The sequence below is a fragment of the Charadrius vociferus genome, unplaced genomic scaffold (genome assembly GCF_000708025.1).
Source record: "Charadrius vociferus isolate BGI_N301 unplaced genomic scaffold, ASM70802v2 scaffold110, whole genome shotgun sequence".
Taxonomy (NCBI): Eukaryota; Metazoa; Chordata; class Aves; order Charadriiformes; family Charadriidae; genus Charadrius; species Charadrius vociferus.
The window spans coordinates 669634-685545 of NW_009646761.1; the positions used below are offsets into that span (position 1 = coordinate 669634).

Consider the following 15912-nt stretch of genomic DNA (forward strand, 5'->3'; position numbering starts at 1 on the left):
GAGAGCAAACAATCAGGGAAGAGATCAGAGCTCTCATGAAACGTGGTAACTTGCACAGGATCTGCCTTCAGGCAGTTTTGACGTTATACATAACCCTGCTCTGATTCAACGTCTCATTTGAAAGTGAGACCATAGAAGAGAAGACCTTGTGACCCACTGGACTTCTTCGAACATCCTTTCTCACCAGTGATGAGGCTATTCCTAACACCGTCTTAGGGGTTTTTTTTCCTGCATTGAAGCCTTTCCCGCATTCAGCTTCTAAAGCTCACCAAGTTTTTGTTAATGGGTCATAATGACCCCCTCTTTTGCCTGTTCCTCTGCTCTTCTCCTGTCCAACCTTCTCCAAATAATGGAAAGGCTGGTAACTCACTTTTAGTTGGCACCTTTGCTCTTTCTATATCTAGCCTCAGTCAGTTTTTAGAGGGGTGAGTAGAGAGCTGAAAGCGGTCCCTCAAAGTCTCTTCCTAGGGAAGCTTCAGGCAACGCATCAGGCAGAAGTTGCTGCCAAAAGATCAAGTGACTTCAGAGGACTGCTGAAGCTTGGTATATTCCTGTCAGATTTTCTCTGCTCTTTCCCAGACTACAGAAGGACAGCACCTTGCTAACATCTACTCACAAGTATTCCAGAGGAATAGACAGCAGACAAAACTAGGAAGAAAATGCTCCAGTCCCCAAAGCTGATTCTGTTTATCTTAAAATAATCAAGACCTTACTCCAGTAAGAATAACACCTCGCCAAAGTTTCTATGTCTACTGCACACAGGGGTGCAGAGGGAATATATCCTGGCAAAGCATTTTAAATACTACAGCATTCTATTGAAAATGTTTACAGCAGACCAAGTCAGCCTCTTACCTGAGGTATAATTGAAATTTTCTTCCGCAAGTCATGGAGTCCTAGTTCTGATGTCAAGTACTTATCAATCCAAATCCTTCCTTCGGGTTCTGCCAAGCGAAAGAGGGCTGCTATCAGAGAGCTCTTCCCAGCTCCGGTTCTTCCCACTATTCCAACCTATAGAGCAAGCCAAGCTTGTACAATTAAACCATCAACTTCTCAGGATAAATTAATATGTCAACCAACAGTTTTACAACATCACAGAATTTATAGTAGAACAAGCACAAAATAAAACTTCTTTATAATTAACATTTTCTCAAGAAGAAAAAACCTCCCCCCAAATCAGTTTGGATTCGGGTGACATATGGATACGCAACAATTTATTGGATCATAGTCAAAGGCGAAAGATTTTCCCTTAATGTGTGGTGTTTTATTGTGTAAACAAGATAAAGCGGCTTGGTGTATAGAGTAATGTGATTCAAGGCTGCCAATTTTTATACTAAATTGGGTGATGTTAGGCAAATCATTTCAGGCATGCACCTACATCTCAGTCCAAAAAAGGACTCCCATAAAGCAATTTGGGAACAATGTATGAGTAGTATTTCCATTTTAAATAACTGAGACTGATTTTGGTTAGCATGGTTAAGGTGAAGCACTTCAAAGTAGTCAAACTCCAAAGCCAAAATAAAAACCAAAACTAGCAGGAGGATTACAAACTGTATTCATGCTCCAGACAGCTTCAACAGAGGGGACACAAATATTGAAACTACAAGGCCATGTCAGACAGATGCAATTCCTTTAAAACAGGAGAAACAGTGAATAATAAAGTCACAGAGATTCAGGCTTCTCTATGTTCCCAAAGAAAAATCAGAAGCAGTATGTGATGTAAAAAAATAATGCTTTCAGAAAAAAAGAGGTAGAGAAAATACAAAATATGGGATTGCTAACTTTAATATCAAGAGGCTAAGACCTACAAATATTTCATATGAAACCAACACTTGGGAGAAAGTAGGTCCATTAATAAATGAGAGGAGACATTTAATTAGTGGTGATTAAATACTACTTGAACAGCAAACTTTTTTTTTTTTTTAGTATGTTGTCTTCAGGTAAAGGATTCTTAGAGAAAACAATGCACAGTAATCAATTTTATCAGAGAAGATGATGGGAGTAACCCTCTACACAGATCTGATCTGGCAGGATTTGTTATTTCCTGCACTCAGTTCTAATCACTACACTTCCAGAAAGAAATCAACACACTGGAAAGAGTTCAGAGAAGTGCAACGTAAAATTAATATGGGTTGGAGATACTGATTTGATGAGGAAGGATTTATGAGGATTAAATATGTACAATATAGCCTGGTGAAGTGATTCGGGCACAGAAGGGAAGAAGAAACACGAAAACCTTCATGAGTATACGTACAGACACCAGAGGGCAATTACCCACTGCCTGAGACTCAGATGTATGCAGTAATGACTGCTGGAATGAAATTAAGCACAGTTACGTTGAAGAGCAAGGAGAAACCTTCTAACAGAGACACTAAGCTCCGACAAAGCAGCATTGCCCACACTTGATCAAAAATACACAAAGCGCTAAAAAAGTATACTGCAAGGAGCAACTTATGCTGCATAATCTAAAAGGTATTTTCTACTTCTATTTTCTGATTCAACAATTTCATCCAACAATTCATTATTCTACTATTGTATATTAACTAATTAACATTTATACAAGGCTTATTATTAAAGATACAGCCTAATTTAAGCAAATCTTTGACAATAAATGATAAAATGTCTAGTATTCTAAATTATATCAGTGGAACAAAAGAAAAACAGTTCTGAACAGTTACACTACAGCTCAGAAAGAAAATGCTGAATGGAGAACACAGACACCCAGAGTTGTGAAAACAAAAGTTCAATTGTTTCTCTGTAAATGTCAGTGATATAAAGTATTGTATTGAGGATATAAAGAAAAAACACAAAAAATACATTGATACTTAAAATAAAAATGCAGCTGCTCTGCATATTGTCAAAATCCCACTTTCAGTTTGGCATCAAATGAAAGGACTGTGCTCTTCAGCATTTAGAGGAATCTATTTGTATTTTTGGTCCAATTGACTACAGGCTGCTGAAAATTGACATGAATTTGAAACAGCTCTCAGTATACACTTTTTTTTTTTAAAAAAAACACTGTATTCTTCAGAGGACCACGTTCATAGCCAGCGCAAACACAGCGACGGTCTGCAAATGGGATTCCCGGCCACCTAACAGGAATCACATGGCCAGGATTCTGTTGCCCGATGTAAGCCACGTGCGTACACAGGAGTACACCTGCTACGCTGGGCTCATCGTTACTCAAGCGCCATTCGTACTTCAAAGCGGAGCTGCACAAAAAAAATGAGAGTGAGATTTACAGCATGTCAGCGACTCCACTGAACCTGCCCATGTCTTTGTTATCCCTCAGGCAACCCCCCTTTCGTGCTACGCCGTGAGAGTACTTACACGCACAGCTGCCATGCCGTAAATCCAGACCCTCACCCCCCTAAACTTTTTCACGTAGCCATACCCTCAGATTTAGGGTCTGTCAGGACAAGGTGCATTTAACAATATCTTAAGCCAATAAGCGTTCATAAGCACCCTAAACCAAAGATAAGTGGGGTGTTTAAAAGCCAAGGCTGCACACGCTAATGCTAACCTTCTCCTGCTGCAGCCACACTACCCAAAGAGGTCCACTGCAGCCAGCTGCTGGCAGAGGCGCCTGTGTGAGCCCTCCCTGCTCTGTCACCAGCAGACTCTGCTCCATCAGCAAAGATGTTAAAACAGAGAGTCCTTCCTAGCCTGCTTCGACTGCAGGGAAATACTGAAAACGCTGAGACAAGCGGATCAAAAGAGACCCTAACCCACCAGTGATCTGCTCGTAATCACCTCCTCCATTCTTACTGTACCTACAACTTCCCAAACTGGGCACCGAGGTGGCCACAAAAAAAAAACCCCGCAAGCACGGCACAAGTTTAAACACGTTCATTCTGCCAGTGGCACCGCAGCCACCAGAACTCTGTGCGAGCCAGGGGTATGAGCAGGCATGAGGGCTCTCACTGACAGCCACATGGGCAGAACCCCCAGCGGATCCGGAAACCTGGTTCGGAAGAGACACTGCTCCATAATTAAAACCAATATAAGGGGCACAGATGCTTGGGAGATTTATTTTATGCAGTGGCAGTCTACTGCAGTATTGTGCAAAACATCATAGAAAACAAACACGAAGTTCTTGGAAATAGTTTCAAGCTGGGCAAATTCACTTCAGGATGACAAAACCACAGCATAACCACTCAGCAAAAATAAATACCCCCAGTCATCCCTCCCTCTCCTGTCCCCACCAAGGACTGAGTCATACACTGCTAATATCTCCTGCTTCCGTTTTTTATTTTATTTTATTTCTGTCTCTCACTAAGAAATGTAAATCTTCTTGTCTGCTATTACATTGGAGTGATATATAACAGCTAAAGAGATGGCCCATAGGCAAAAAAAGTAGAGAGCAGATAAACACCCCTTTCGCTCTTCTTCTTAAACACCATTTTTAACTCACCCATACCTAATTCCATGAGATCATCTCCATGTAGCAAAGCTGGGTTGAATTCTGGTAACATGCATGTTATTAAAAAGGTCCACTTGAGCAACGAAACAGGTTTGGGACTGAATGGAAAAGCATGTTACAAATGAGGCCAGGGCAACGATTGCAGGGAGTTGAACCAGCCTCCTAGGGAAGATATCCTAATCAAAAAAGTACATGTGCATTTGAAACGTAGCAAAGCACGAATTAACACTGCAGGGCTCTAATTTAATTTTGTCTGTGGGGGAGACCTTCCCTGTAGCCCTTTTTCAATTGGGATGCTGTCAAAACTGGGGAGGAAGAGTCAAATTTGCAGAGGAGGGAGAGTTTTATTTCTAAGTTTCTTTTGGCTACCAATCTAATTAACGGCAACAGTTAATTGGATTGGTAGCCGAAAGGAACCGAAATAAAATCCCCAATTCTAAACTTATGCAACTGATTTGTATTTCTTTCTTCCCTCTTCCATTTGGGGCTCTGTGCAAGAGCGTGCACATTCTATTCTCAATTGTCTCTGCTCACCTTGTGTGTTGACCCCCTTCACTCCATTTCTGTTCCTTCTACTGAACCCTCAGTTTCCTAATGCAGCTCCATTTGTTTTGGATTTGAACAAAAATTTTGGGCTTAGTTTGTATTTTGAATGTCTGTCACTTTCTGACGAAACTCAAATTTTATCAGGAAATTATCAAATACATTTAACCCTTTGTTTTGACAGACAGAAATGTCATGTTCCCAGACACATTTATGCTACATTTACAAGAAATAAGTAGGCTCCAAATTTTGCTATTAAATACGACTAAGGCTTATTTTTTAAAAGAACAGTTACTAACTTCCTATCATCCACAGATTTTATAGTGGATTTTTATCACACAGTTTCTTGTCAACTTCGCATCTTCGCTTAATTTCTGTGAATGGCCAAAGACAGCCATATACATACCTTTTCTTTTGGTTTAATTACAACAGACAAATGTCTTAACACCAAAGGTCCATCTAGACTGTAAGTGAAGTTAACATTTTCAAATGCTATCATTCCTTGGCTTGGCCATTCAGGTGGTGGATGCTTGTTGGTCTCCCAAGGAGCTTCTTTTTCAAGTTCTGTGTATTCCATTACTCTTTCTACTGATATCATCTAAGGGGAGGAAAAAAAGACATATGTGTGTGTGTATATATATATATATATATATATAAAAATTTCAGCTTACTGCATACATTGCAAACACTCTGTGTGTGGGGGTGTATTTTTACTATAAAGATTCAATGAAAATTACTCCAGAGTTTTTCTTTTAAGCACAGATAAGAGTATTTGGTACCATCCTATGCTTACATTATACAACTGAAAAAGTGGAAAGGATGCATCTCATGTCCTGCTACGGACCCAAATCTGTATCATGATACATAAATCTACACATATGCATCCATTTCTGATCAGTGGGCTTAATTAAAAATCTAAATACATGCATAAGTATCAAGAAATTTAAGCTATGAGAGTTGTCTGTCAGTCTTAGCTAAGATGCCAGCATTACATCGTGTGTTGGGAAGAAAAAGCTAGAAATGAAACTGCCATATGAGGTACAGGCACACGCAGGATAGCTACTAGCATCAAGTTACTGGCTTTATCGTTCCTTTTTTTATAAAAAAAAAAATATCAGCTTCTGATCCAGGTTCCTTATTACCACTGCACTCACCCCTAGCAAATCTTCTGAATATGTTTGTCGCAAGCAACTCCACAGTGCAAGATAGCTGCCACCATATTATTGGTGACTTATATGCAGTAACACTTGTTTTCCTGTGTATTTTATGCCAGATATGAAAGAAACTACTTTATTTGCTGATGCCTCTAATCTTACGGGAAGGAAGAGAAAAAGAAGTTGAGCTCTCTAGACACTTTTTTTTCCCTTGGGCAAATAACAGAAGTTCTGTTCAGGCTCTGGTGTTCATCCTCACCCATACACCTTCTCAATACAACTAATGTTATTTAGTGGTCACCACTAGTTTATTCATGTCTCAAAAAATGCTTTGAAGAAGCAATGTGCTAGACAAAAAAATACAAATCTCAAAATATTATTAATTTTATCTGTTATTAAACAGGGCTTTGTAACTTCTACAAAAGGACTACATGTATTTCCCTAGACTATGGTCAGCAAATCATAATTATAAGTAATCTTCAGTTGTCAACGCAACAAAAAAACCCACAGGTTTATGATCAGTATGTTCTTTTTACTGTCTTTTCTTATATATTAAGAAAGTAAATAGGCAAACTAGAAAATGCTAGTAAATATTGAAAATTGGTGGAAGGCATTTTACTTTACGTATTTTGGGAAACACACAATCCTCTCAGCTGAATATAAATGAGTACTTTCAAATATTTGTTAACTTACAACAAACTAAGAAGATATAAGCCTTTACAACGGATTAACAGAACCCTAAAAAATGCTATGACGGATATAAATCAAATTTAAAAATGCAATAACAAATAATACTAAATTAAAAATCCCAAATCTAAAAGAATAATTTAAAAAAAAAAATCTTACTTATAGAGAGGGATTAATTTCTTGTAATTTTAGTGAGTTGCAATGCAATTGTCCCCACTAACTAGACAGTCTCCTTTCTGAGAGATTATAAAGCCTCCCTTACTATGAATGGAGAGGGACAGTCACTGGGCACAATTCATCTCAACAGACATTCAAAATCAGTCAGACAAAGTATACCCTAGAAGACGCTATTTTTCTTTACAGACTGTAAGTGGTGCCTCAATAGCTTGCTCAGGTATTAGTGTCCTAAGTTAATTAAGAAGAATTCCATCCTTAAGGCCTCATGTCACAACCACAGAAAGGAACGAAGAAGTGAAAAGGAAGAAATAAACGTTACCAGGTTTTCAACTTCAGCACTTTGCCTAACACCCCACTGGAATGTTCCCATGAGGGTGATTGCGTAGGATAGTGCCAAACCAACCTGCCCCGCATTCAAAGCTGCAGAACAAAGGAAAAAAGAGAATGAAATAGGTACGCTGCTAATTACACAAAATCCTAGTTAACTTCACTTTCATGAGGTTACTTACATGATGGAAGCATTGCAGCCAGAATTTTGTTTGGTTACACCATACTTGCCATCTGTGCAATGAGTAGCTCCAGGCAGAACAGCTACTTGCTGCATTTTTTTTTTGGGGGGCCGGGGGTGGATGATACATTTTGGAAATTGTCTGTATATTTGAAAAGATAATCCCAATTCTCCTTGGCCTGACATTTTATCTAAAAACTGAGGTCCAGTCTCAAGACGATACTTACATAGCTTGTTAGAGTCATCCCTATCTGCCTAAGCATTAGTAACTTTCCCCTTTTTTCTAAAGGAACTAGATCAGCCTGTAAACCTAAGCAAAAAATGAAGGTAAAATGATTTCAAAATAAGATACAAACATTTACATCAGCTTTGTATTCTTGTAAGCAATCAGACAAAATAACAGGACAGAATATTTCTTCCCCTGTTTATATAAGCACTTATTGTGTTCAGTGGGTCTACTCTCACAAAATAAATTAATTCTGTCTGCCCCAATATTAAGCATGATTGTCCTCTGACTTACTTGAACTTTATCCTAGCATAGCTCTATTGACTTCAAGAGAGCTACTCCTTATCCAGAGGCAAGAAAAGATCCAGGACCATTGTTTTGACTTGTCTTTTTGCATTCTAATAACATCAAACCTAGCTCAAAATTTTCAGTGTTGAGCAGCACAGAGCGTTCAAATTTTAAAACACACATGCATATACAGAACTTATCCAAAGGAAAAAGAAAAGAAACAAAACCAGCAAATTAGCACTAATTTTCATGTCCAAGATAATCACTTCTTCCTTCGTATTTTAGATGACTATCTCATTCTAGTACATCTAACCCAATTACATTCTGGATGATGCATACAGTAATGACAGTTCACGAGTGACAGTGAACATAAAATGTATTATTACGAGGCGATTTTATTTCTGGAACTGGCCTATCCTGCTGATCAAAGATATTAGGAAAGTATCCCTAGGAATTTTAGCTTGCCTTTTGGCCTACTGTGCCATGCACAGAAAGGAAAAAAGTTGTTAAGAAGCAGCTCTGTGGGCGTTCCAGTATGAAAAGCAAAGCCCTGTAGGCCCCAAAAAGAAAGGCAAAGGTGGGGAAAAAGAGAAAGATTTATTTGTTGTTATTGCTCTGAAAGCCAGAATCTCAACAGTGAAGATTACAGATCTGCAAGTTTGTTTGCACATTTGGGGATGATGGTAGTTGCATGCATAAGCCCAGAAGATGTCTGAACTGCCTCCAGTATTTGCAGGAAAGCAGATACAGCCCCCATGCCCTAGACTGAGGAAGAGATCATGATCTAGAAAGAAACATTTAACTTTAATTACAGTCCTTAAACAATTAGAAACAGCAAACTATGAAAAAGAATTAGACATTACTATACATGGTAATTACTGGGTGAACTTTTTCTAACATCTGTACTTACTGTTGGCAAGAAGCAGGGAACCAAAAGCAACCACTATAACAAAAATGGCACAGATGGCATCCAGACGCACAGCAAACCACCTCGAGGTCGTCAAAAATAGAAACCAGGCCTCTAAAGTGTATTTTACAAAGACATAAGACCAGTGGATTATTAGAAAACTAAGCTGTATAATTATTATTAAGTTAATTCATGTTGATATTGTAAGTTGTGAAAAAAAACCCACTACCATCTTTAAGTGCATGTCTGTATGGACTGATGATAACCAGGACATTGTCCAGTTTTCCCGAAGTGGTCTAACCTACTTTTCACACTAATAGTAATCACAATTAGTATAACAAACAGTAATAGGTAAAAAAAGAAAAACAATCAAGGCCTGAAGCATGGTCCGCTTATTTAAAATGGAAGCCTTTTTTTGTTTTTTGTTTTTTGTTTTTTTTTTTAACTCTAGTGGACTCAAGACTCTCGTACAAAACAGCAGAAGTACAACTACATTTGCTGTAGCAGGACTACAGTCTACAAGCTTTTAGCTAGAACACATCACAACACAACTGTCAGAGCCAAGTCTTTAGAAGGCAGCTGCAGCCAGTTAAGCTCCCATAGGAGCTACTCAATACAGCCAGTGGAGCTACAGAGCTATTCAATTGACTAAACCCACATCTCTACTTTTGAAGAAGCTCGCAGGTGGACATCTCCACCAGGCACTCGCATCCAGGTGTCCACAATTTGGTGCTAAATTACATCCCAGATAGATCTGCTACAGTACAAGATACAGGAGACAGCAGCAAAGACGTTGTAATACAGAAGGCAAAATGTTTGAATTCAGGGCCAAAACCAGAAGTCAAGTAGCCATAACAAAGTATGGCATTATTTATTGCTTAGGCTGCAGTCAGATGAATTGTTCCAGCTGCTACCAAGTCACAGCAGAAGGTTACCATTCCAATCCTTTCCGCATTGCTTGTCATTACTCCATGCTAAAGATCAGTGCTGTTTCAATTGCTTTACTGTTCCTTAGCCCAGTGCTGGGGAAGATTCAAACTAAAAAAACCTCCTCCCTTTTATAAAAAAAGGGAGGAAGTAAGTCTGTTTTTAAGCCAGATCATTCTGGATAGCCAGAATACAGAGTGATCAAATCAATAATTCAAACAGAAGTGCATGAGGGCAGTAACTTTGGGAGGGCAGTGCAGGGAAAGAATGAGGATGACAAGAGGCAGCCAAGTAAGGTCCAGACCTGGTGATTTCGTAGTCCCACTTACATCAACTCATATGCCTGACCACTGGTTTCATTAAACAAAAGACATCTGTTGTGGTCAAAGGGACAGTCATACACCTATGCACATGGAACGATATAGCAGAAGGGAGTGCCACATCAGTCACAAACCTAGTTCCAAACATGGAACGCATTGTGACAATTTAGGTACCTCTGAATCCCAGGAACTGAGGGGCCCTGGAAACAGAGCTTATGGTGACATGGAAGGTCATTTTTGGTGCAACAGCGTAGTTGTAAGACCAGAAAATGGGAGACTTGGGCTACAGATTTTTCAACTCCAAGATTTTGCTCCATTGAGCCTGTTGTCCAGGAAGGTGCACTGAACTGTCAGCTTGAGACCAGTCATTCTGCAACCTCCCTTTGTAACCAGGGTCACTGGGCATGCAGGAACACAGCATTCATGGGGACTAAAAAAAGACTGATCATGATGTAACTTCTGATGACTCATGAGTTTGCTTATAGAGGTGTTGCACTGGAAGGAAGGAAACTTAGGGTTGGTCAAACCTCAGCATACCTCTTAGATGTTTTTATCTAAAGATTATTTAACATAGTATTCAAGGATCACCTCCTCCAAGCTCAGGAGCGATGCATCCCAACAAAGAAGAAGCCAGGCAAAAAAGCCAGGAGGCCTACATGGATGAACAAGGAGCTCCTGGACACACTCCAGAGCAAAAAGGAATCCTACAGAGGGTGGAAGCAGGGACAGGTAGCTGGGAGGAATACAGAGAAACTGTCCAAGCAGCCAGGCATCGGGTTAGGCAAGCTAAAGCCCTGACAGAATTAAATCTGGCCAGGGACGTCAAGGACAACAAGAAAAACTTCTATAAGTATGTTAGTGATAAAAAGGAAAACTAGGGAAGATGTGGGCCCTCTCTGGAAGCAAACAGGAGACCTGGTCACCCAGGATATGGAAAAGGCTGAGTTACTCAATGACTTTTGCGTCAGCCTTCACCAGCAAGGGCTCTAACCACACAGCCCAAGTCACAGAAGGCAAAGGCAGGGTCTAGGAGAATGAGGAACCATCCACTGTAGGGGAAGATCAAGTACGAGACCATCTAAGGAACCTGAAGGTGCCCAAGGCCAAGTGCAAGGTCCTGCACCTGGGTCGAGGCAATCCCAAGCATAAATACAGGCTGGGCAGAGAAGGACTTGAGAGCAACCCTGCTGAGAAAGACTTGGGGGTGTTGGTGGATGAGAAGCTCAACATGACCCGGCAATACGTGCTTGCAGCCCAGAAGGCCAACCATATCCTGGGCTGCATCAAAAGAATCTTGGCCAGCAGGTCAAGGGAGGTGATTCTGCCCCGCTGCTCTGCTCTTGTGAGAGCCCACCTGGAGTCCTACATCCAGCTCTGAAGCTCTCAGCACGAGAAGGACGTGGACTTCTTGGAGCAAGTCTAGAGGAGGGCCACGAAGATGATCAGAGGGCTGGAGCACTGCTCCTATGAAGACTGGCCAAGAGAGTTGGTGTTGTTCAGCGTGAAGAAGAGAAGGTTCCAGGGAGACCTTACAGCAGCCTTCCAGTACCTATAAGGGGCCTAAAAGAAAGCTGGAGAGGGACTTTTTACAAGGGCATGTAGTGATAGGACAAGGCGTAATGCTTTCAAACTGGAAGAGGGGAGATTTAGATTAGATATCAGGAAGAAATTTTTCACTGAGGGTGGTGAGACACTGGAACAGGTTGCCCAGAGAAATTCTTGAGGCCGCATCCCTGGAGGTGTTCAAGGCCAGGTTGGATGGGGCTTTGAGCAACCTGGTCTAGTGGAAGGTGGCCCTGACCATGGCAGGGGGTTGGAACTAGATGATCTTTAATGTCCCTTCCAATCTAAACCATTCTACGACTCTTTGTATATCAAATTCATAGGCATCCCTGACGGAGGATTCAAAGTGAGTATCCTGTTTCCTAGGCTCAGCCCTAAAAAGAGAGGAGGATACCACTACAGCCAAAAGCACTAAACAAAAACATTGCTGGTTGGGAGAGTCTTCTGCAATGCAAGAAATAATTTAAAATTCTTTGGGAAACTTAAGAACCCAGGACTCCAACTTTGTGAACTAGTATGAAAGGTATCCTCTTCTATTGTCTATCGTTTGCACACATTTAGTATCAAAGAATCAGTCACGGTACAAGCAGCCTCAGGAGGCCTCTAGTTCAACCTCCTGCTCAAAGCAGGAGCAGCTCTGAGATCAGACCGTGTTGCTCCATCCTTTATGCAGTTTGAGTCTTGAAAATCTCCATGGATGGAGCCTGCACAACGTCTCTGGGCAACCTGTTCCTCTGCCTGACTGCCCTCATGGTGAAAAAGTTGCCTTCTCTTCAGTGAGTTGAACAAGTCCAGTTTTCCTCAGCCTCTCCTCACAGGGAGATCCCTCCTGTTAGTTCCCCAACCATCTTAGTGGTCCTTCCGCCGAACCAGTCCAGTTTGTTAGAGTGCTTCCTGCATCTGGGGGTCCAAAACTGGATGCAGTATTCCAGACGTGGGCTAACAAGTGCTGAGGAGGATAATCACTTCCCTCCTTCTACTGGCTGTGCTTCTGTTAATATAGCCCTGATGTTGGCCGCCTTTGCTGCCCAGCCAAAACCCACACACACTAAGCAAGCTGGTATACCCCAAATACTCTGGTGGGAAAGACACCAAGATGAAGCATTCAGGTACACAAAAGAGCACGACTGTAAGCACTGAAGCTTGATCTCAAAAGCACATTCCTGAACTGCCCAGCAGGGACATCAATGAGAGTTTTGTTAGAGAGATGCATCAAATCAACTGGAATATAGTATGCTTATGTTCCTTAGATCTGCCCTTAAAATACAATAAAATATTTCTTTTAAAGGTCACAGTCCTCTTTGTATAGTGAAACTTTTATATGCAGTTTATCGACTAAAGATTGCTTTTAATACAAAGCCTAAAAAACAACTTTGTGTTCCCTTGCTATCAGCTACTGTAAAATTTATTTGGTCAGACAACTAGCGACTTCAAATTATTAAGAAATGGGGAATTCAAAGCTAGAGGTGCCTCCCTGGAAGATATGTTTTTCCAGTCACAAGTAAATGGGCTAAACACGGAGGTCAGCGTGCACGATTCTACAGCCAGTGATAGCTGTATTTCAGAAAAGATCAAATGGTCTGGTCTGAAACCTTCGAGGTCTACAAATTACAAAAAAGAATAATAGAATATACTTGTCTTACATGTCTTACAATATGTCTTACAACAGAGAAAATTCAAGACCTTGCCTAACAAACACAAAATTGCAAGCTTGTATTCTGCTGCATCTTGAAAAACATAATAATAGAGAACATTTAATTGACAAAAAGTAAAGAATCACAGTGCAAACCTGAATCATAATACTTATGCTTGCAGAATACTAATATTTTACATGTTCTGGTCATGTTGATACTATATATTAGATCTGAGCTCTGAAAGCTGCTCAAAGTAAAGAATAAGGGAAATTTATGAAACTTTTCCAAGACAATTTATATTAATCATCTCTTCCTAGTCCTAGCACACTACTTAATATTAGGTGCTTCATAATATAGCTTGTTTTCCCCCCTCTCTCTTTTAATGATGGAATCCAGGGAAAAGTCAAAAATTATTCTTTAAATATTCTTATCTGGCGTACTTTAAAATATTTATCTTAGACATTGTTAAAACGTATGCATGGGTATCTCAGATTACATTACAGCCCAAAATAAACTCACAAAATCTAGACAGATAATAACTTTTTTGTTCTAACAGAGAAATTTTACCCTAAAGAGACAAATGCACAGCTCCTACTGATTTTAATGTACATTATATACATGTCGCTGAGGGCATAAGATATTTCCCTCCTACAGAGCAAAGTATTTGATTTTTCATGTCAATTCATCACAAACCTGAGTGGAGGTCTTGGTGCGCATCAAATAATTTTTGAAATCTTTCCTCTGCTTTCAAAGCTCGAATCGTCCAAAGTCCCTGGAGGGATGACGACAAGTGGGAGAACACTGGACTTCGAGCTACAAAGGAAATGAGAGTAACTTAGCAATAGCTCAAGGACAACATTTAATTCTTTTTGTAGCACACTAATCTTTAATCCTACTACTTTATATTTAACCATACAAGTTACTGTACTGCATCCTTTTAGAATAAATCTGTGATATCTTTAACCAAAGTCCTCCTACTCAATTTGAATCAGTCAGACAGCCAGGCAGATTAATTTATACAAAAATGTCTTATGCTTTTAACAATAGCTGTCACCGAAGAAATTCTTTGAGCTTTATTAATGACATGAGGCACCCATGTTTGTTATTCATAATGCTTAATATTTCATATCATAGTCAAGCTAAAGTCAGACACAAGAGTCAGATTAGGTCAGAAACAGCATTAGTACATGCATGCAAGGTCCCAAAGACCAGCAACTTAGCATGTTCTTAACTAGCTTTACTTACAGATAGTTAAGCTGGCATACCTAAGGTTTATTATTATGCAAAACATGTAATTCACTAGTTGAGAACCAAGGCAATAAGGAAGTTATTTGCATAGCAAAAGAAAAAAAAAATCTTTGATGGATTGTCTATAAAATACTAGTATTTCACATAATAATAAGCAGGGTTCAAACTAACATTAAGTCCCGCCAAACTACATACTTGTGGATTCTAGACGTTTAATATCTCTTGAAGTGTCTAAGAAATACCGTCGAAGAAAAATGAAAAGAATAAATAGTGGAATTAAGGGTATGAGTATCCAAGGAATAACTGCCACAGCCACAGCCACCACACCAAAAATCTGTAGGAGAGTCTGCAACACAATAGAAATAAAATAAAAAACGCTTTGTCAGAAGAATTTAATTTAGAACAAGTACAAAACTATTTAACACTATTGAAACACTTAAATATTTAAACATAACTACCAAATTTAAAAGCGGATGCATTGTATAACATGAGCGACATCTATTTTTAAGCAACTTGAAGAATTTACATTTTTAATTTGACTAATTGTGCAATTTATGGTTTTCTACTATATTATTTGTGCTTTAAGAAACATCTTTACAAAACTGGTTGACTGAACATCAGTGTCTTTGTGTACTATTCTGTGACTTCTGTAACAAAATAATAGATGATTAATGAAATAGCCTGGGTCCATTAAAGATTAGTTGTCTACCTGGTGAATCAGGGTTATGTTTTTTTCACTCCACATAAAAAGAAAGTGTTGAAAGACTAACTTTCAGTTGAAAGACTTGACAGTTGGAAAAGCGAATTTTCAACACAAGCTTGTAACTTTTTCCTAAAACCAACTTTGTTCCATTTAGAAAGAAAACCTGGTATCAGAGAAAGTAAGCTTTGGGGAACGTTACAAATAACACTGCAAGAAGTGCCGTAAGAGGCTAGTTTTACCAGGTTTACTTCAGAGTAGGAGATGGGCTGGGCTAAACCTGAATTTACGCTTAGAAAACTAGATACAATGTGAAAGGAAGCTTTATTGCTTAGGACAGTTTCTGAATTAAATCTCACATTTCCTGAAGACCACTTCAGATCGTATTTTCAGTTTGAATACACTATGAAAAGCATTATCTGCACACAAATTTATTTCAGCACACCAGCTGTGTATGTATGTATGCATGCCAGGAGTCCTGGCATAATGAAATCAGGGTGCATCCATTTGCTCCTTAAAAAAGGGGGAAAAACCCCCAAACAACCATACAAAAAGAAATGCACGTTGTACAGAAACCAGACAACTGAAATTCTAGCTCAACACCAAATTC

At 39.6% G+C, this 15912-nt stretch overlaps 1 protein-coding gene across 1 annotated transcript in view; it reads right to left on the minus strand.

The window, feature by feature from the left end:
• The window catches only part of ABCC4 (ATP-binding cassette, sub-family C (CFTR/MRP), member 4), a 141739-nt gene that overhangs the window by 31317 nt on the left and 94510 nt on the right, over nucleotides 1-15912 (minus strand). The window contains exons 21-26 of the mRNA XM_009891916.1: nucleotides 14798-14948; nucleotides 14048-14167; nucleotides 8914-9024; nucleotides 7301-7401; nucleotides 5370-5561; nucleotides 853-1008 (exon numbers count right to left, since the gene is read on the minus strand). Of these exons, the coding sequence (XP_009890218.1) occupies nucleotides 853-1008; nucleotides 5370-5561; nucleotides 7301-7401; nucleotides 8914-9024; nucleotides 14048-14167; nucleotides 14798-14948 (831 nt within the window). The remainder of the gene's footprint in view (nucleotides 1-852; nucleotides 1009-5369; nucleotides 5562-7300; nucleotides 7402-8913; nucleotides 9025-14047; nucleotides 14168-14797; nucleotides 14949-15912) is intronic.